Below are 20,250 nucleotides of genomic sequence, written 5' to 3' on the forward strand. Positions count from 1 at the left end.
GACAATTGAATTCATCATTGTCAGAACACAGGTACCAGCAATTCTGCAGTTTAAGAACATGTCACGATGGCAATTACAGACCACCGTGACAACATTATTTTAAAGGGCTTTGTCCTGAGCTGTGCAGGATTATACCCGAGAAAATGTAGACACAGGTGGTTGTGAAGGAATGAAGAGCAATGGCTAAAGATCTGGATTCATGTGATGTGGAGCAGGACTTCTGATGGGCTCAGTGGAAGGTCCTATAGGTGCTGGTCAAGATGAAAACTGGAGGTGAATGAAGTGGAGGAGGGATGCATCAATCTGACACAGAAAACACTCAATAAAAACAATTACAAAAAGCAATTGCAAATAGCCCATTTTTAATCTACACTGCAGTGTTGGTAACTGCTTCTACAGGCCAGTATCAGTGGATCATCTGTATACTTAATGGTTTTGTCAACAAGCCTGAATTTGTAGCTTTTTGTAGCTTTGCAAGTACCAGGAGCTCAGTGTTGAAGGCAGTATGTGCTCAGCAGTGTTTGGCTAGTGTGACCTGTAAATCTCCTTGATGTTTTCCTCTTATTTTCACTTTTGCTTTTGTTTTTTTTAATTTAAAACTATCATGCTTGAAGAATATCATGATATAGAACTGTCCTCTGTCAATTAACATAAACTGTTTTGTCGTAGCAGTGTTCAGCAGTGTTCAGTGTTGAAACATCCTCAGCCTGCGATAAACCTTTACACCATTTTCCTTGAAGTCACATGGTTTAAATCAATAGTTAGGGCAGTTGGACTAGTTTGACATTTGTCATCACTGATTAACCATTATAGTGCATGCAGAGTTCTCAGCTCTTGATACCGATCACATGACATCATATTTGTTGATAGCAGGTGGGAGGGGCTTGTGAGGGGCAAACCTAGAATTCAACAGGCTTCTGATCTCTATATATGTGGTGTGGACTGGAAGGCTTACTGACACGGCAGCCACATCTTCACAGACCAGGCAGAGGTAAGGTGACACAGAACAATAGTTTATACAAATGTATAGTGTTTTTGTGTACACTTCTAATGAGCTCGTAGGTTTTCTAACAGACATTGGGCCTCATTCACCAGCTGTTAAATACTGTTTTACAATTATTTTCATTATTTTACAAAGTATTTTGGTCTTTTAAAAATAGAATAAACGTCATGGCCGGAGGGGGCCCACATGTGAAGATGCATGAAGAATATCATGAGATAGAGCTGTCCTTTGTCAATAAATGTAAAGCTTTATAGAGTCTGCTATACGTTTTGTTGCAGTGTTCAGTGTTGACAGTGGTTTGTGTTGAGTAAATTTAACGTTATCAATATTGTGTTATCAGTTTTCGCAGAAATCATAAGTCAGACCTGTTCTACTTTTACTTTACTTTTGTCATCAATGGTTAAAAAGAAGGGCAGACGCTGAACTCTTCAGCTCAATACATCACGCCTAACATGTGAAGAGAAGGTATTTGTTAAAGGGAAGAGACCTACTAATCATATTGTGATCTCTGTTTCAATTAAAAGGATTTGCAACAAGTCAGCACATCTACACAGACCAAGTGAAGCAACTGCAACACAAAGGTGAGTTTATTCAACATTGTTGTAGTTGTGTCTCAACTGTATACATTTTTCTTGTATTAGATTCAAATTCCGATTTGAAGTTGCTTTTGATGCATCTTTTTTCTCAAATGCAAGATCGAAATTCAAGATTTGTCTGGGCCGCTTCTAAACTGCTAAGCACAGATTCTTCTTAAAAAAATTGCAAAAAATTTCTAAAATAAAATACATGGCCCTTCAACTTGAATGGTGACACACACACACACACACACACACACACACACACACACACACACACACACACACACTATAGTTTATTATTGTAGTTGTCTAACTGACTTTGTCTTACAACTCTATAAAGCATGACGAACCGATGAGATGGAGGTGGAAAACCATGACAATACAGCAGCTGGAAAAGAGTCTGAAGTCACATCTGTATTACCATCTGAGACAAATGAAAAAGGTAATTTAAAAGTTTATAAATAAACTTGAATGAATTATCTAACCAAATATTGTGTTTTTGTACGCTGACCATATGTATTCTGCTATTCCATAATGACCCTGTAGTGGAGGAGTTTGAGGAGAGTGCAGCTGAAACCAAAGTAAAAGTAAGTCTCTTCACCTTTATTAGTTATCATTACTATACAACTGTATTTGTTCTTAAACAGTAATCCTATTTTTAGCTGCGACCAACAGCTCTATAGGATAACTTCTAAATGGATTCATGTATCATGACCAAACTCATGAATTGTTTGTCGTAGACTCTTGTGGGAGGCTTCATTGGTCTCAGCAAAGAGTTCCTCTCTCATTAGCGTGGGTTAGACCTCCCCCGATACTTTAGCGATGCCCTCTTTCAGAACTGCACTTCTTTTATCAGAACAAACTTTGTTTTACTTTGCTTTGAATTTATGTTTTATTGTTTTCATAACTGGTACAACACTGTAAGTTATTCATCTTCAAGTTTTACTTTTTGATGAAGTTTTCTTGCCTTTGGATTAATACACTCCTTATATCAAGATCACAATAAATATTGTAATCTCAGTCAGAACCTGGAGAATTGTTGTATTAAATCACATATTTTCTCAGTTTGATCTGGTGAATGAACCTGGTGAAGCTCAACACTCCGAGAATAATGATGAAAGCAGAGGAGCAGAGACGATTGCATTTGCAGAACCATCTTTGTCAAATAAGAAAGGTAATATTATGATATGAATTGATTGTATAGCAACATACAGATTTGCAAACACTGAAAAAAATATATTTCAACTAATCTCTGATGTCTACGATGAAAGACTACAAATCTTCAACAGGAGAAAATAATGACTGTGAAAAAGTCATGAAAACACACAAGTCTAACATCTCAGAGTGTTTCAATATTAAATAATGTGAGATTCACTATATCACATTCATTATATTTTTGCATTGCATTTGAGCAAAATGTGAAACAGAACTTTTAGTCATTAAAATATTCTCTTAATGAATCCTGCAGTACAGCATGGTGATGCAATTATTTTTTGTTTTTTCAGCGATACCTGAACTCACACTAGTGTTAATTGGTGACACAAATTCCATTGAGATTGGATCAAAAAACATCTTAATTGACCATGATGAGCAAACAAATGTGGAACACTTTTCAACCAAACTGTACGATTTGTGTGGTCGGCGCATCACTGTCATTAACATGCTTGGTCTACAAAACATTGATGAATTCCCATTAAATGAAGAAATTCATGCCTTTCTCATGCTGTTACCAAATGGCCTGCATAACAGCCATTACAGTTCAGGAGTACAGTGGTTAGAAAACACTTTTGGGAAAGGATTAATGGCTTATGTAATGACAGTTGTGACTCATGAGTCAGATGAAAAATGTGAAAGTGCCCTGACAGACCTGAAAGCCAACAGCAGTTTTGTTGAAAAAAGATACCACACATGTAGAAGAAGTATGACGGATGAAGGAGAGATAATAGCTCTGCTGGGAAAAATAGACGCCATGGTCTCTGAAAATGCTCCCCACTGCCACAGTGGACTGATGTGTGATGGAAATAAAGGGCAGAAAGAACAACTGGAGCACAAAGAAGAAAGGCTGGAGTCCTCATTGTTTCAGCAAAGTCAAACAGGTGAGGTTTTAATGTTGGTGTCTATGAATTACATCGACACTGCTTCATGAAGACAATGTGGACAGAACTAACAACTAACGTATCAAAATGATTTAAATTTTTTTTTACAATGTGAAAGGAGTTCTCATAGTGAATAACCTACAAAGAATTATCACCTGAATCTGCAGCTCCGTTTTGCTTGACTGAGCTTTACAGTGAGTTTTATTTCACAGTTGTCCGTCTGTCAATTTCACTGTTTTGATTCACTTTCACAGCTGGTGATGTTGAAAACTCAAAGAATGATGAAAACACAGGAGAGTCTGAAATCACATCTGTATCATCTGCAAACAATGACAAAGGTAACATTTTAATGAAAAAGAACCCAAGTATTGTTTTGTTGTCCATTCCTGCAAAACTTTAAATTTGAAATAACATTAAAAAGTATAAATTGAAATGTTTTTTGCAGAGAAGATACATCTTGTGGAACAGGGAAATCTGTGAATACACACTGAACCTTTTGCAGATATAGCTTGTTAATCTTAAATTGTACCAAAACCAATTTATTTTATGTTTAATCCTACAATCTGCTTGTTTTTACATTGCCCTACAGTAGATGAGCTGGAGGAAAGTGCAGCTAAAACAGAGGTAAAGGTGACATCTTTTGGTCCTCAGAAGTCATTGTTAAACAGAAGCATTTATTTTTGAATGCTAACTTCTTTTCTAAAATTATGTTCTTAGTTAGTTAATTAGAGTTTGACTCAATGCACCATCTGGTTGGACATATGGATCAAAACACTTGCAGAAGAGTTTACTTTTTTTCTCACTAAACTACAAACATGATTGCATTTAGTCTGTGCTTATTGTTTTCCCTTTTATTTTAGATTGAGTTGTACTCTGAATTGGTGTACCACTGAGTATTTGTGATCTTCATGTTCTTAATCCCAGAGGTTTGAACCTGGTTAACTAAATGTCATATAAAATCATCTGTTTTATTAGAATGATCCAGTGAATGGTGCTAAACACTCAGACAAGTATGATGACAGCATAAGAGTGGGAGGACAGTCTGAAATCAAAGCTGTATCATCATCTGCAACCAATAAAGGTAACAATAATAATATTTTTTATTGTAACATGTAAAATGATGAATATTCAGTGCTGTCAATGAAATAACTTACTCTGAAATGTGTTGGCTTGGACCCTTCAACAGGAGAGGCTGATGAAGATAAGGAGGTCAAAGTGAAGGACACAAGTCCAACATCTAAGCCTGTTTCACCAGTTACCAAAGAGCGTGAGAAATAATTTATTTTCTTTAAATTTCTGCAAAATCTGGATAATTATAATTAAATTAAAACACGTTATGTCTATTTGGTGTAGTGGACATCCATCATGTTGAACAATGAACCATCTAGGAATGATTAAGTGACCCAAAACAATTTGTGTTTTGCTTGATTCTGCTTTCTGTTACTTTATCCTGCAGAAGGCGAGCTGGAGGAGAGTCCAGCTAAAACAAAGGTAAATGTGATTTTTTTTGTTGGTCTGTGGGGCAGTGAGACCTCTGCTTGCAGGAGAACGCGGACCTCTCGCTCTATTGTTGTTTGAGCAACGAAGTCACGCCAGGAAAAATCAGCTGGATCCGGCTTACAATAAAAAAGTATTTAATAATTCAGATGCTAAAAGACAGTTACAAACTGAATTACACTATTGATAGTGAGGATTTGCGAAACTGAGTTCAAGCACTCTCCTCCCAACAGGCCAACTAACGCCAGTTTACTGTAAAAGAAGATCGCCAAGAACTAAATGGTTTCACTCCGAACAATGTTTTTATACCTGAAAGTCAGTGGTTCACATTCAAAATCTAGTATCAGCTTCAATGACTGGCTAAAATTCAATTGTCTCCTCCTGGCTTCAGACAATGCTCTCTATTGGTCTAAGTGATGATCCTGATAATGTCCGCTGGTCCGCCTTGTCCTCCTCGTAAAAGCTCCGTCCATCCGACCCCCCACGCTTGACCACGGTCCTGTCTCCCTCGGCGCCGATTCCACTCATCTCCATATATGGTCATGAAAAACTCTGGAACCCTCGGTTTTCCTCTCCTTGCCCTCTCTACTCTAAACATTCAGTTACTATACTTCTAGTCTAATACATTCAATTGATTAAGATTGTATGGGTTAACACTTTTGTAAGTAATATATGCTACACTTTTACGTCATTGCAGCACAGGTTTGGTTGCTTAGTAATGGCTGGAGTGATAGTAGCCCCCCCAAGCACCTTGGATAAAAGGATGAAAGAGACATGGTTGGCATTTCACGTGCGGTTTGAGATGGTGCAGGTATTTCAGATGTACCTCTCCCCAACAACGTTTCCCAACTGTTCCTGGGAAACCCCAAGGCATTCCCAGTTCAGACAAGATATATAATCCCTCCTGCGTGTTCTCTACCCCGGGGCCTCCTAACAGTTGCCAGTGAAAACCATTGAAGGGAGGCGTCCAGGGGGCATCTGGATCAGATGCCTGAACCCCCTCAGCTGGCCCGATTCGATGCAAAGGAGCAGCAGCTATACTCCCCCCGGGTGTCTGAGTTCCTCACCCTATCTCTGTGGCTGACCCCAGCCACCCTATGAGGGAAGCTAATTTCAGCCGCTTGTAATCGGGATGTCATTGTTTTGGTCACTTCACCACAGAGTGTGATACCAAGATAATTCGAACACACTCTCCGGAATCCCTTTTTAAAAAAGGGAACCACCAGTCTGGTCTGCCCACCAAAGGCACCGCACTCGACCCCTATGCGACACTGAGAGGCGTGTCAGCCAAGACAGCCCAACAATGTCCAGAGCCATCTGCATCTCAGGGCTTAACTCATTCACCCCTGGCGCCTTGCCACAGAAAAGCTTTATGACAACTTAGGCAACCTGGCAGCGATATGGATGGGTCTTACCCCAAGTTTTCCGTCTCCATAGTCTCCTCCAACTCCTCCCACACCTGGGTTTTTTGCTTTGCCAACCGCCGCAGCCCTTGTGGCCAAGTTGAACCTGTCTGCTCTATCTGGAGACCACTGGGTCAGTGACCTCGAAAGGCCTCTTTTTTCAGCTTGACGGTGTCATGAGGTGTGGTGCAGGGGTAGAGCAAAGACTCAAGTGCAGACACTGGAGACGAGGTGGAGTTGAAAACAAAGTCTTTTACTGGACATCAAAAAGGTAATAAACCAGAACCAAAAGAGACTCAAAAAGAGAGCGAGCAAAAACTGTAGAAAAGGGCAAAGTCACAAACCATAAAAAAGCAAAGTCACAAACCTTAGCACCCAGTAGCCAACATGAGGACAAAAACGTCAGAACACAAAGCACACTCGGGGAAGGACAAATGCTGGAACATGGACCACACACGGGGAAGCAACAAAAAACAATCCAACAACCAGAACAGGGAAGCAGGGGAGTTTATATGAGAGGGGTTGGCGGAGGGAAAACCAAGCGGAAGGTGATTGGGCACAGGTGTAGTGAATGAGGGTAATCAGGATTCACACTCAGACCCAGTAGGAAGCTGGGAGGAGACCAGGGGCAGAACAACACAGACAGAGACACAGGAACAACAGGGGCCAAAGCCCAATCCTGACAGACGGCCTCCTTCACCGCTAGTTTCCACAAGCGGCATCTTACGTTGCTACTATGACAAGCACTGATAACTTTCAGAACACAACTCCTAGCAGCCGCTTACAAAATGGAGGCTTTGAACATGGCTGACTCAGATTCCACGTACTCCTCCCCCCCAGTTCACACTCACTCCACGTTTAGGTTTACCATCTCTGTCCAGCAGCCCATCCCGCTATCTTATCCAACTCATCATCAGGTGCCGTTCAGTTGACAGATCTGCTTCTCTTTTCAAAATAGAAGACATTAAGGCATACTGGCGCAGATGTGATGATACGGCCACAAAGTTGATAATAGATTTCTGGCCATGGGTGTACTGGTACCAAGTACACTAATGAACCACCCTATGCTCGAACAAGGTGCTTGTTATGGCCAATCCATAACTAGTACAAATTTCTTTGAAGTCCCCCTGCAAAACTATAGAGTCCCCAGTCGATGGCCTTTCCAGGACACCACCCAGAGACTCAAAGAAGACAGGGTACTCGGTGCATAAGCACAAACAAAAGTCTGAGGCTTCCTCTCAGCGACTCGCAAGTCGCATACATGGGACCCTCCCGTTCCCCAGGGAGAACTCCAACACATCCTTTCACCCTCGGCAACTCCGGAAAAAGCTACTGTCCAGCCCCTGTTCAGGAGTTTGCTTCCAGAACCAGTGCTATGTATGGCAATGCACGCAATGGCAATGCCTATCCCTGCTAGTGATGGGTCCACAGGGCAATTGCTTCATGTAGATATTCCGAGCCCCATGTGTCAAGGCCTGGTCACCAAATGCTCACTGGCAAGCTCCCCTCCCAAGTCTTCCTCAAGCAGGGAGGAACCGGTTTCCTTTTGCGGGTGAGGTGCAACAACCCTTTTCTGACCAATAAATGTAGGGTCAGTGAATCACTCTTGGTCTTGCGACTCCCATGGGACCACTTTAGTCTGGGAGACCCTACCAGGAGCTATTGACAACATAGCTACCATGGTCACTGGGGCCCACAAACCCTCCACAACGTTGAGGTGACGATTCACTAGATGGGTGGTTAACTGATGTTAAATTAAATTATTTGTTTTCTTAGTGTGATCCAGTGAAACAACCTGCTGATGTTGAACAGAATGATGGCAACACAACTGTGGGAGGAGAATCTGAAATCACGCCTGTACAATCTGCTGCCACTGAGAAAGGTAATATTTTAATGAATATTACCATTACAGGAAAGGGTCAATAACATAACAAAATTGCTTACAGTGAACATTATCAATACAGAGAAAAACATATTAGTTTTAAAGTGCATTGCTTGTCTTATGCTTGATTGTCTTACGATTCAGTCCATTATTCTACGGCAGGTAATATGGATATGAGTGGAAACATGGATAAGGTAAGAAACTTCAAATTTAATATTTTTACTTTTATTTACTTTATATCCCAATGTGATTATACTTTTCTCCATACAATATGTGCTAATTTACTTATTTACAGAAGTCAGTGGAGTTTTCTGAGGGGATCGACAGGAAAAAACAATATCAAAGAGAAACTGAAGCATTGCTCGGCAGACTTCAGCTTCAAGACAAACATCAACAGAAATTGTCACCAGCAGATTTTCTCAAAGTAGGTCCACCTGTGAAACAGGACCATGACACATCTGAGAAAGATATAGCTCATACTTTTATTCAGAGGTTGATGATGTTAGACTATAGAGCAAGATATATTCCTGTAAGACAAGACAGTTCTGAGGTGAGCCACTCAAACCCTGTTGAAGAGTTTGATACTAATGACACAGACGACGATGACCTTGATGCTCTTTACAGCACCAATGAAGACTCAGATCAATCAAATCTCAAGACTCACATCCATCCAATGGACATTCAAATGGCAGTATTTCACTGCTCAGACAGCTTTTTTAAGCAGAACATGATTACAAAGCTATCACAATGTCAGTATGCCTTACCTTTGCTTGTTCCTGACCCAGTAACAATGGATATTAGATGTCCTCTGTGGACATTCAGACAAATAAGAAAAACATGGAAGATAACTGAAATGAAAGATAATTCAAACATTGTCACCATGAAGAGTATGCCCATCTGCAAAGCTGAGACACCCATGGTGTCATTTCTCCGCCTGGGTTCACCATCGCTGTCTAAATCTGAGTTGATGAACACTTTGATCAACAATCGTCACAACACCTTCTTCCACAGAAACTGCCCAGGTAGTACCAAGTCTTGCCATCTAATGGATGGTGTGGCAGAGATTGCCTGGTACTGCCCTGCTGGAAAACCCAATGATGCCTTCACTGACTGCATTGCCTTCTGTAATCTTCATGGTGATGCTCTGTCAAATGTAAAACAGCGTGACATACTGACTGACAAATCTTCAGTCAATGTTGTACTTTTACCAACTCTGGATAAAAATGATAAAAACAGTGCAGTGATCTCAGCCCTTCACAAGTCTCCAAAGCCTCTCATTATTCTCATTGCTGATAGCGATAGTGATGCTTTCCAGATGAAAAAGGGAAAGTACAAAATGGGTTTGAACGACAAAAGCCAGTCAGATGTTTCTGAAGAACTGAAAAAAATCATTGGAAAGATTTTGTCTGGACCACATGAATCCTTCCAGCTTGAATGCATGGCTGAAGTTTCTGGAGTCAAAGTGGATGAAGACGACAAAGTCTGCCAAAAAGGAAAATCTGCTGCAATGAAAATTGTGGACTTGCTTCAGGAGATGGATGTTTCAAAGATCAAAGATACATATCTCCCTTGTCAAGGCCAACTGTGGCATGAATGGTGCAAAATCAACAAAGAACTGTATCGCCTCAAAGGAAACATTGAGAATGAGAAATGTAAAAAGCAACGGAAACTGATGCAAATACGACAAGATCAATTCACTGTTTCCTGTAGTGAACCAATGAAGTTGTTCATTGAAAGCCTCTCATCTTTATCAGCAACAGAAAAAGATTATTTCTTGAAATGGACTCAGATCTTAATGGATGCCCTCTCCACAGATGACCTCGGTTTAATTCTCCAAATCTATGACGAAAAGTGGGCTGAGGTCTTGGCCTTGAAGAACAAGCATGACAAATCTGTTCTGCTAAAAAGAAAGCAAACTGAGCTTGATGAAATATCAACACAACTACAGTCAGCAACTTTTGGCTTGGAGCACATCTTCAGAGAAATGGGACAGATCTATGAAGCTCATGCATCTCTGAAGAAACAAACAGAGAGGGGACAGACTGACTGGTCTAAATACCCTGAGCTGGCTGCAGAGCTGATGATATCAGGACACCCAATGGAGCTGATGGATGGTGATGCAGGTCATGTACCTCTAACATGGATCTCTGGTCTTTTAGATGAAGTCATCAAGAAACTGGGTGACAAGAGAGTCTTTGTTTTGTCAGTGTTGGGTGTACAAAGCAGCGGAAAGTCAACAATGCTGAATGCCATGTTTGGGTTACAGTTTGCAGTGAGTGCTGGCAGGTGCACCAAGGGTGCCTTCATGCAGCTGGTCGAAGTGTCAGAGGAGATCAAGAAAGACTTTGAGTTTGACTATGTACTAGTGGTGGACACTGAAGGACTGCGTGCTCTTGAGTTGGAAGGTAAAGCCACTCTTCACCACGACAATGAACTGGCAACATTTGTTGTTGGTCTGGGAAACATGACACTGATCAACATCTTTGGAGAGAATCCAGCGGAGATGCAAGATGTTCTGCAGATTGTTGTTCAGGCTTTCATGAGGATGAAGAAAATTAAACTTTCTCCAAGTTGTGTGTTTGTTCATCAGAATGTTACAGATATTGGTGCTGCAGAGAAAAACATGGATGGAAAGAGACGGCTGCAAGAAAAACTGGACAAGATGGCCCAACTAGCAGCAAAAGAGGAGGTTTGTGATGCTGAGTGCTTCAGTGATGTCATTGCTTTTGATGTGCAGAAAGATGTGAAATACTTTGCCCAGCTTTGGGAGGGAAGTCCACCTATGGCTCCTCCAAATCCAGGTTATAGTGAGAGTGTCCAAGAGCTGAAGACCACCATCCTCTCTAAAGCTAAACAGTCTGATGGGATCACTCTCTCGCAGTTCAAAAGCAAAATTCATGACCTGTGGAATGCCCTGATGAACGAGCAATTTGTTTTCAGTTTCAAAAACACACTTGAAATTGCAGTGTACAGAAAACTTGAGGTCCAGTATGTGAACTGGACCTGGACCCTGAGGAGCAACATGTTGACCATTGAGAACGAGCTTTATACCAAAATTCAAAATGGAAAACTTCACAAGGTGGACCTCAATCATCTGTATCAAGTATCGAACAAAACCTATGGTGAAATCAAAAAAGCAATGGCAACATACTTTGATGATGACAGAGACAAAGAAATGTTGGTTCAGTGGCGAGGCCGATTTGAAAGCAAAATCAAGGAGTTTCATAATGAACAGGTGACAGAAGTTAAAAGAAAACTGGATGAAGTCATCCAGCAGAAAAATGCTTGTAGAAAGCTTGATGATAAGAAGACAGAGTTTGAGAACAAGCTGCTACAAAAGAGCAAAGAACTCGCTCATCAGTTAAAGGACAAGGCAAACGATGAAGAGGAACTTAAGAAGCAGTTCAACTCTGTTTGGAGTGACTTGGTTAGAGAACTAACTGCAGATACAAAACCTATTGAGGACATCAACTATGAAGAAGATCAATCAACTGTCCTCCAGGAGCTTGGTTTTGAATGGTCTCTCATTGATGAATCCAAAATCAGTGGTGAATACAAAAACATAGCAGAGGTTGGTGATTACGCTCATTACGTATCTCTGATCAAGCACCACGATCTCTCAGACACAAGCCAACAATCTCAAGATGAAAACAGAGAAAACACAAAAGGGCAAGTAAGTAATTCATTGTCAACTGTGTGGGGGACTTTTAAGAGACTATTTACATCTGGGTCAAAACAACAAATGAAACAACGTACATCAAACAGTGATTTGTCACATGAAGAACAGCAACAGATCAGATCCCTCATTGATGATGTTGAAAAACAGTCCCTTGATACAATTATGAGCAAACCTGTTGCTACAAGAGGCTACAGGCTAACTTACTTGCCAGAAGTGGCCAACAATGTAAAACAAAAGGTGACAGAATTTGAATCAAAGAGGAAATATGCTCTAAAGAAGGAGTTCACAGTTGATCTCTTGCTGTATGTATTTCACAGCGCAGGGAGATGGCTTTCAGAGTCCCACATGAAATTCAAAGGGAACAATGATGCACACACTTATGTAGAAAGCAAGAAAATGCAATATTACAACATTTTCAGAAGCTTCTGCAAAGGAAGCTCATCTGCTGTTGTGCTTGGACAACTGATCTGTGACAAGCTGAAGAGTTCCACTGTTGAGGCCGTCTGTAACAAGACTGCCATTGATCTCACTAAAGAGATGCGGTGCAATTTCCCAGCATTCAATGGGAACAGGTCAAACTTGGAGAAACATGTGTTGAAGTCACTCGCAGAGAAAGAGGACTTTAATGGTTTTATCACCTACATCCGTCATCCAAGGAAGCAAGTAGAGACATACATAAGAGAAGAAGTACAGAAACACATCTCCACAAAACAGGGAAAAGGGAAAGCACTGAAGATACTCAAGAAAAATGTTGACGACATCAACACGCTTGTTAGTCAAGCTTTATATGAAGCAACAGAGACAGTCAAAACCCACAGAGGAGACCCAGACATGTGGATGGAGGAATTTTCCAGTTTGCTAAAAGATGAGCTAACATTCAATACCATCTGTTGTCAAAACTTCAGTGACTTGAACAGTTTTGACTTCCTTAAAGAAGAGATAGAGAAAGGTCTTGAATCCATCATAAAGGAGTTGAGCAGCCTCCCACTGGATAACATGAAGAAATTCAGGATGAAGCCTGATGAAATCCTCATCAATCAGCTGTGTGACTGCTGCTGGGTAACGTGTCCATTCTGTGCAGCTGTTTGTACCAACACAGTGAAAAAACACAGTCCTGACAAACACAGTGTCCTTTTTCATCGCCCCTCTGGGATTACGGGATTTCACACTCGAGGCACACAGGACCTGGTCATTAGTTTCTGCACAACATTAGTTGCAAGTGATAAAAGGTTCATTACCAGTTCAGAAGACAGCATTCCTTATAAAGAGTATGAAAGAGGTGGGGAGAAATATGCTTCATGGAAGATTACTCCTGATGAGTCTAAACTGACATACTGGAAATGGTTTGTATGTCGATTTCAAAAGCAACTGGAAGACCACTACACATTTAAATTCCAGGGCAGAGGAGAAATTCCCAGTGAATGGCAGGATCACAAAAAACAAGAAGCTATTGATAGTCTGGATGAAATGTACAACTTGTGAGTGAGTCAGAAACCACCAAGCTCTACTCTAGTACCAGAAGACCAACGTGTCTTTATCTGTTCAAAAGAAATACGAGTTTTTGATTTGATTGAAAGAGTGCAACAATAGCAAAATTGAGGATGAAGTCTTTCCAAAATCAATGAAACAGCATCCCTTTATAATTTAATCATTATAATTTAAATTATTTTACACATGCAAAGTGAGTTGTTGTATAACATTAAGCAGTAAGGACTCCTGAAAATGTCCTGAAGCAAAGAACACAACGTCTGCATAATTACAAGTGACGTGTCTGTTAGTAATACAAGGATGATTGTAAAAAGGATCAGACACATCAGAATTCATCATAGGTCTTAATCTTTTACTTTACTTTTCAAGATGATGAAGGTGTATGATTTTGTTTTCTTTGAATATTTAAAAGAAAAAAATATTCAAAGTGTTAATGAAGCTGTTTTTAGGTTCTAAAATATTATGGAGACATTTTAACTCCTCTAGAAAAAGGAATGCAAGATATGATTTTGACTTTTATGATTTTACTTTTATGTGAAAATCTCATCAGACAGACATGACATGAAACTGTTCGAAGTTGTATGCTTTTCTAAATATATATTGATCAGTGTGTAAAATTATTTATGAGAAGGATATTTGCCTCTCACTGGATAACATGAAGAAATTCAGGATGAAGATCAAATCCTCATTGATCAACTGTGTAACTGCTGCTGGGTAACTTGTCCGTTCTGTGCAGCTGTTTGCACCAATACCATCAATGATCACAAAGAGGACCACAGCGTGCCTTTTCATCGATCTGTGGCAGTTAATGGAATGCATGTAAAAAACTCTGTGGAACTGAGTATTGAGTTCTGCACAACAAGTATTGCAAGTGATGGAAGTTTCTAATGAGTCAGAAGGGCTCATTACCAATAAAACGTACCGAACTGCTGGCCCAAATTTTGCGAAATGGGCAATTACCCCTGATGGGTTTAAGCTGGAATATTGGAAATGGTTTGTGAGTCGATTTGAGAAGAATCTGGAAGACCACTATGGATTAAAATTCCAGGACAATGGTCAAATTCCCAGCGAGTGGAAAACACACTCTAAGGAACAAGTTATTAAAAGTTTGGATGAAATGATCAATCTGTGAGTCAGCCAATACAACCACAACCCTGCTGACAATCATGATACTGGTTTTCACATATTCATGAATCAGATTCCTATAAAACAACATTCATTGACGTTTGATTATTTTACCATTGAAGTGGAATGATGGAATCATGGAAGTTGTGTGAATAATAAATGTGGACATTCAATGAATCATTACAAACTACATGTGATTAGACTGGTTCACAGAAATCAGATTACTTTATGCAAACTAACACTTAAAACAAAAGAATGCACAAGAACAATTATAATATGGAGAATTTAGAGAGTTTAAAAAAAAAAAATAATCTCAAAATATTAATATTAATTTCAAGTCAATGACTCATCTACAAAGTTGATCTGTGAGAATAAGTCGATAAAAGAGTTGTGAGAAGCTGAGACATTTTAGCAATAACTAATGGCAGCTATATTTCTTTGTTAACCTGTATAATTAATTTCTTAAATTGCAACTGAAAGTCCTGTCATGAGTATTGTATGTTTGTATTTTTGCATGGCATACATTTTGTTATGGGAATTGTTTCGTTAAGATGCTCATGTGCTTGTAGCTGCCAAAACATGATGAATATTATGCATAGTGAAGTTTAACCAAAGAGTGACTGTTGTGAAACTGTAAAAGTCTGGAGAAGTATCAGGTTTTCTGTTTGCCACGACAACTTCTAAAAGAATATTTCAAACATAACTGATGAAGGATGCTTTATGGTTCTGAAGTATATAAAGTGTTAAGTTTTGTTTTTTCTATCTCATTTCAACCAATCGGTTACACAATTATTAGTTTTGTTGTTTTTGTTCTATCTGTGATTCAGCCAATATAACCACGACACTGCTGAAAATCACAATACTTGCTTTCATATAATTATTAATTTATCATAAATCAGTATTTGAAGTGTTATTTTTTTGTCTCCTTTCAACCAATCTGTTATTATATCTACAGTTTGAGTTTTATAACAGTTTGAGTTTTGTTGTTTTTATTTAGAAACTTACTGTATCTTATTCTGATATCCAAGAGTGATGTAAACAGATGTAAACAACGTAAGTCATTGAGAAGAAATCTGTTGAGTTTAACCTGTTGTGTTACAATAAAAATAACTTCTTCATATCTATATTTTTTCGTCAATGAATGCAGGATAACCACCGTTCCACCTGACTTACGTGTACTCTGCATAGATCTAAGTGTGCGGATACCTCTTCTGTCACATTTTAGTTGACGAAAACACCGGAAATTTGAGTTTCATCTGATGCTGTTTTCGACTACACATTATCAGCCCGGTCATTTCCTGAAACCACAGATGTCGGGAACAAAAATGAGAATCTGGCATGACAGTTGAAAGTTTTTACCTTGTGTTGTGTATCATAATCAACAACAACCTATGCCGCATTTGGGGACCCCTTATAACAAAAATATATAGCAACATATATTGGAAAACATAATACAAAATTGTGGGAACAAAAGCACGTTACATCATATTTTCAAGCTCCTCTCCACTCTAGTGGAGATGTCACTGTTACCGGCACCAGACCTAGGGGAAATTTGGATCGGCAGCAAAGGTTACACAGGCTAGGAAGCACTGTGTAGCCAATAGATCTAACTGTGGATTAATAGAGAGAGGACCAACGTTAGCGTCATGCTCAGGCCAGAGCTAGTTTTATTCTGAGCCGTGCATGAGCCTATAGCTACATTCTCTCCAATAGATCCACAGCAGCACCAAAGTGGCATCTACTGATGTGATAGTGTATTATGAAGTCAGGGGGGGGGGTCTGTTTTAATAAAAACCAAACATGTAGCATTTATTTCCAACCTACTACATCACCACTCTGAAATCATCTTTGCTCAAGTGTTGGCAATGCTGCAAGAGAAGTAACGCGCCGAAAATCCGTACAGAAGAATAAGAAATAAGATAATTAAGTATGTTGGATGTAGTCAGTGTGCTTACAGCCTTGTTGTGCAACAGCCACACAGAATAACCTTCTAATACTGTGCAAGTACAATTTAACTTTTCATTTAGTTTTTGTGAGTAAAATCACTGCAGTTAAAACAACTTTATTGATTAATGTATGGTTTATTCCATAGAGACAGATACAGCATACTGTACACAGACAAACTGAATAAAGCTATCCAATGCAAGTATCAGAGTTCACTGGAGTCACCGCGATAACTGTCACTCACTCTGCCTCCTTCATCCACCTCACCTGGCAAGTCTTCACCACCTGCTCATAAGGATTGTGTAAATTAGCAGTCTGGAAATATAGCCAGTGACAGCTCACAGAGTGTTCAGGGATCCCCTCATCCACAAGCACTTTTCTGTGTCAAAAAATGTCCTTTCCTTGGTCTTCCTCTTGGTAGTTGCCGTGATTCATTGTAAAGAACCATTGATCATCAGGCTCATTTCTATGCATCAACATTCATAAGGTGCTTTGAATTGATCATTTATGGTTGAACGTGGGCATGTAAAGGGTGGAAGGTGAGGCAGATCCAGGTGAACGCATTTTTACAGGATGATTTGGGATTTATAAAAGGAAATTGAGCACTAGTAGGCTCACTAAAGGTTTCATAATTCAGAATATTTTTTGGCGTACAAACATTTCCTCATTCGTACGTACGCAAACATTTACTGTGGATACGCACTGTTATGTAAATGAGACTCACAACAAAATGGTCATCTCTGCACCTGGTTAAGGTTTGCATCAATTCAAAGTTTCATGTAGACTTACAGAAAGATTATCTTCAAACACACCGAGCAACGCGGCACTCCTCATCTATTCAAATGTCAAAACTAAATTGATAAATGATAGATGTAATCATTTCCAAATGCTTTTATCTGATGTCATATTCTGTTTCAATTCTTATTTATTGTTGTTAAGCCTTTCAAAAGCTACATTTTTACTTTGGTCAATAGTTGTTTACTCTACATTTGAAGCTTTATTTGAAAACATCAATCAAGGCTTCAAATGGAGAAAAGAAACTTCATAGCAGCATTATGTAAAAAATAAATAAAAGCACTATTTTGCAAATACACATCTACTTTGCCTTAACTTTTCAGTCCTCCACACTGCATCTTGGAGGTATGATTTTAGTTGAGTGACAGGGGAGCTGTTTTTCTGGATAAAAAACACAACAAAAAAAAATGTTCATTTCTCAACTGATTCCAATGAAACCATGAACCTTGGCAAAAAATAGATCCTCTGTGCTCTGTGTTCCAGACTGGAGCACAGAGTTTCAACATGAACCTTCCACGTGAATGCATTGTCAATACCTAAGGGCATAGATAGATTAGATAACACAACATTATATATTGTATTTGTATTTATCAGACTATATATGCTGTTATTATTATTATTTAATTTCATTATATTATACTACTATTTATACTAGATGTACTAATTATCTATTGTTAACACATTTTTATATAAACCTACTATAATATGATATAATACTCATACTACACCTTATCGTAGGCCTACTTCTAGACAATTAATAATTATGATATGAAATACTGCTGTACTTTACTGAATATTGTTTTACTACTACTACTGCAGTGCCACTTGCTGGCCACTGACGCTTGCCACAGGCTTGCCACTATAAGTAATCACACTTGCTATCTCTCATAATATGGTTTCTCGTGGTTTTCATTGTCCAGCCACTTTCTTGCCATTTGCCGGACCACACCAAGCTGTATATTATGCTCATGGTCAGGAGGTATGCCAAATATGATGTAAAAGTGTGGAATGTTCATAAGAAATATGGGACCTTTAACACCCCGTCACTTATGGTTGAAGCATGGTCCCTTTTTGGACCATCTTTGTATGGGTATGCCCTAATAGTAACATTCACCTTTTGAAATTGTTCACCAGGAATGTAGACAGAGGCTGCACCCATATTGACCATTAAACCGGGTCATGTTTTGTAGTATGGGCCTGGTAACTGAATCACACATCATAACAGCTGCACAGTTTGTTTTTTAAAAAACGAGGCCTATTTGCAGGCCTCAGCTCGAATAAAGATAAGAAATACCTAATTAATTGTATAAAAAAAAAAAAAAAAAAAAAAAAAAAAAAAATTTATATATTTTTGAGATGAGAAAAATCATGGAACTATCAGAATACATGTTACTGGTTCACATAAGATAAGGATGGAACACAGCAGAACTTGGAAAACTCAAAAGCTCGATCTTGAAAAACAGCACTTTTAGGGTATTGTTTTTTGGAAAGTATGGGTATCCAAGACTTTTAATATGCTGTGCTCTTAGAACAACTGATATAGGCTCTATATACACAGCTATACATAGATACAGTGAAACATTTATGAAATATAGAGCATTTCAAATTAGAAAACTGATCAAATACTCCAATATTTGAATAAAAAAGTATTTTTAAAATTCAAAAACACTCTATATCACTTCTATGTATCACTCATGATGTTCATTGAATCAATAGACCGAAGATTGGACCTTTTTTGAGTGTTTTAAGCTCTTTCTATGCCCTTTTTAGTTATTTAGTTTAAGGTCAAATCCTGCTTCGACTCTCTGTTCAGGGCTGTATCTCAGCCCCCCCTTCTCCGATTTTCACCATTGAGACATCCTTCGAACCGTAGGAGCCAATAGAATTGCCTGGAATTGAAAGCTAGATGATTGACAGCACTATTAGCCAATAAAGCTCAAAAAGGTCCAGCTCTGAAATCTGATTTGCTGAGCTTCCAACCCTCCCAAGAATCCGAGGAGTGTCGGAGAGACACGAATCGAACGGATTCACACGGAGCACCAGCAGCTGGACAAACATGAAGTGGAAGTACGGAGATATTCCATTTTTTCGCTGAGATTCGACCAAAAGTAAGTACAATATTCGATGAAAGCTGTGTGACTTTTTGTGTTCGAAGCTGAATATCTCTGCGATGGTTTACCGGGGAGAAATGGAAACTATGTCCGTAATCTCCGTCAGGCGCTCGTGCTTTTTCATGCTGCATGTTCGTAGGTAGCACGTTGCTAACGGAGTGTAGCAGCCTTTTTCTCCGGTCTGTCCCAGTCATATCGAGTATGATTTATGATATTTTGTTATTTGTTTGCTTGGCTGATGGGAGATGTGTTTGTCTCATGTAGAAGTGACCTAGTTCATGTTGTTCCCAGGACGCTGAGGTTTCTGCAGAACTATAACATCACTATATTCGTTCTTCGTGGGTTCTCTGCCAGTTACTTTTAACACAAAACTCTCTAAGTTTTGATGTACTCTGCGTCCAAATGGGGGACCTACGGGTGTATCTGGTTTTAACTTAAAGTCCACGTGTTGCCACCAGGGACTGGTAAGTAGGGCAAGTGTGGCCAATAATTGATTTAACTCTCCTCTTACATAACAGGAGATATGAACACAGGCATATACACAGGCAGCCTGGTTTGCGGTGAATGCTAGTATTTAGATATGTGACAGTATGTTTCTGTTGGCCTTAAACGTAAATCAAACTGTGATGCTTAAAACAGATTTTACATT

At 39.3% G+C, this 20,250-nt stretch overlaps 1 protein-coding gene across 2 annotated transcripts; it reads left to right on the forward strand.

The window, feature by feature from the left end:
* Positions 1-917: 917 nt before the first annotated feature.
* Positions 918-15,871, forward strand: LOC137878238 (interferon-induced very large GTPase 1-like). Of its 2 annotated transcripts, none has more exons than XM_068718454.1 (14): positions 918-991; positions 1,528-1,584; positions 1,922-2,023; positions 2,128-2,168; positions 2,647-2,755; positions 3,087-3,677; positions 3,932-4,015; positions 4,267-4,301; positions 4,653-4,758; positions 4,864-4,944; positions 5,134-5,168; positions 8,354-8,459; positions 8,622-8,653; positions 8,755-15,871. In XM_068718454.1, the coding sequence occupies exons 3-14, from the start codon at positions 1,939-1,941 to the stop codon at positions 13,618-13,620; spliced, it is 6,171 nt and encodes a 2,056-aa protein (XP_068574555.1). In that variant the 5' UTR covers positions 918-991; positions 1,528-1,584; positions 1,922-1,938; the 3' UTR covers positions 13,621-15,871. The 2 variants fall into 2 exon arrangements, with proteins under 2 accessions (XP_068574555.1, XP_068574556.1); XM_068718455.1 differs by having other exon boundaries at positions 4,270-4,301.
* Positions 15,872-20,250: the final 4,379 nt, after the last annotated feature.

The sequence above is a fragment of the Cebidichthys violaceus genome, unplaced genomic scaffold (assembly GCF_023349555.1).
Source record: "Cebidichthys violaceus isolate CVI_PGR_0920_01 unplaced genomic scaffold, fCebVio1.0.p SCAF_23, whole genome shotgun sequence".
Classification (NCBI taxonomy): Eukaryota; Metazoa; Chordata; class Actinopteri; order Perciformes; family Stichaeidae; genus Cebidichthys; species Cebidichthys violaceus.

What these genes read in the sequence shown, in the direction of transcription:
- LOC137878238 (XM_068718454.1), top strand. Translation starts at nt 1,939, where the DNA reads ATGGAGGTGGAAAACCATGACAATACAGCAGCTGGAAAAGAGTCTGAA. An exon ending in ATCTTTGTCAAATAAGAAAG is followed by an intron (nt 2,756 to 3,086) that starts GTAATATTATGA and finishes TTGTTTTTTCAG; the next exon opens with CGATACCTGAACTCACACTA. An exon ending in GTTTCAGCAAAGTCAAACAG is followed by an intron (nt 3,678 to 3,931) that starts GTGAGGTTTTAA and finishes TCACTTTCACAG; the next exon opens with CTGGTGATGTTGAAAACTCA.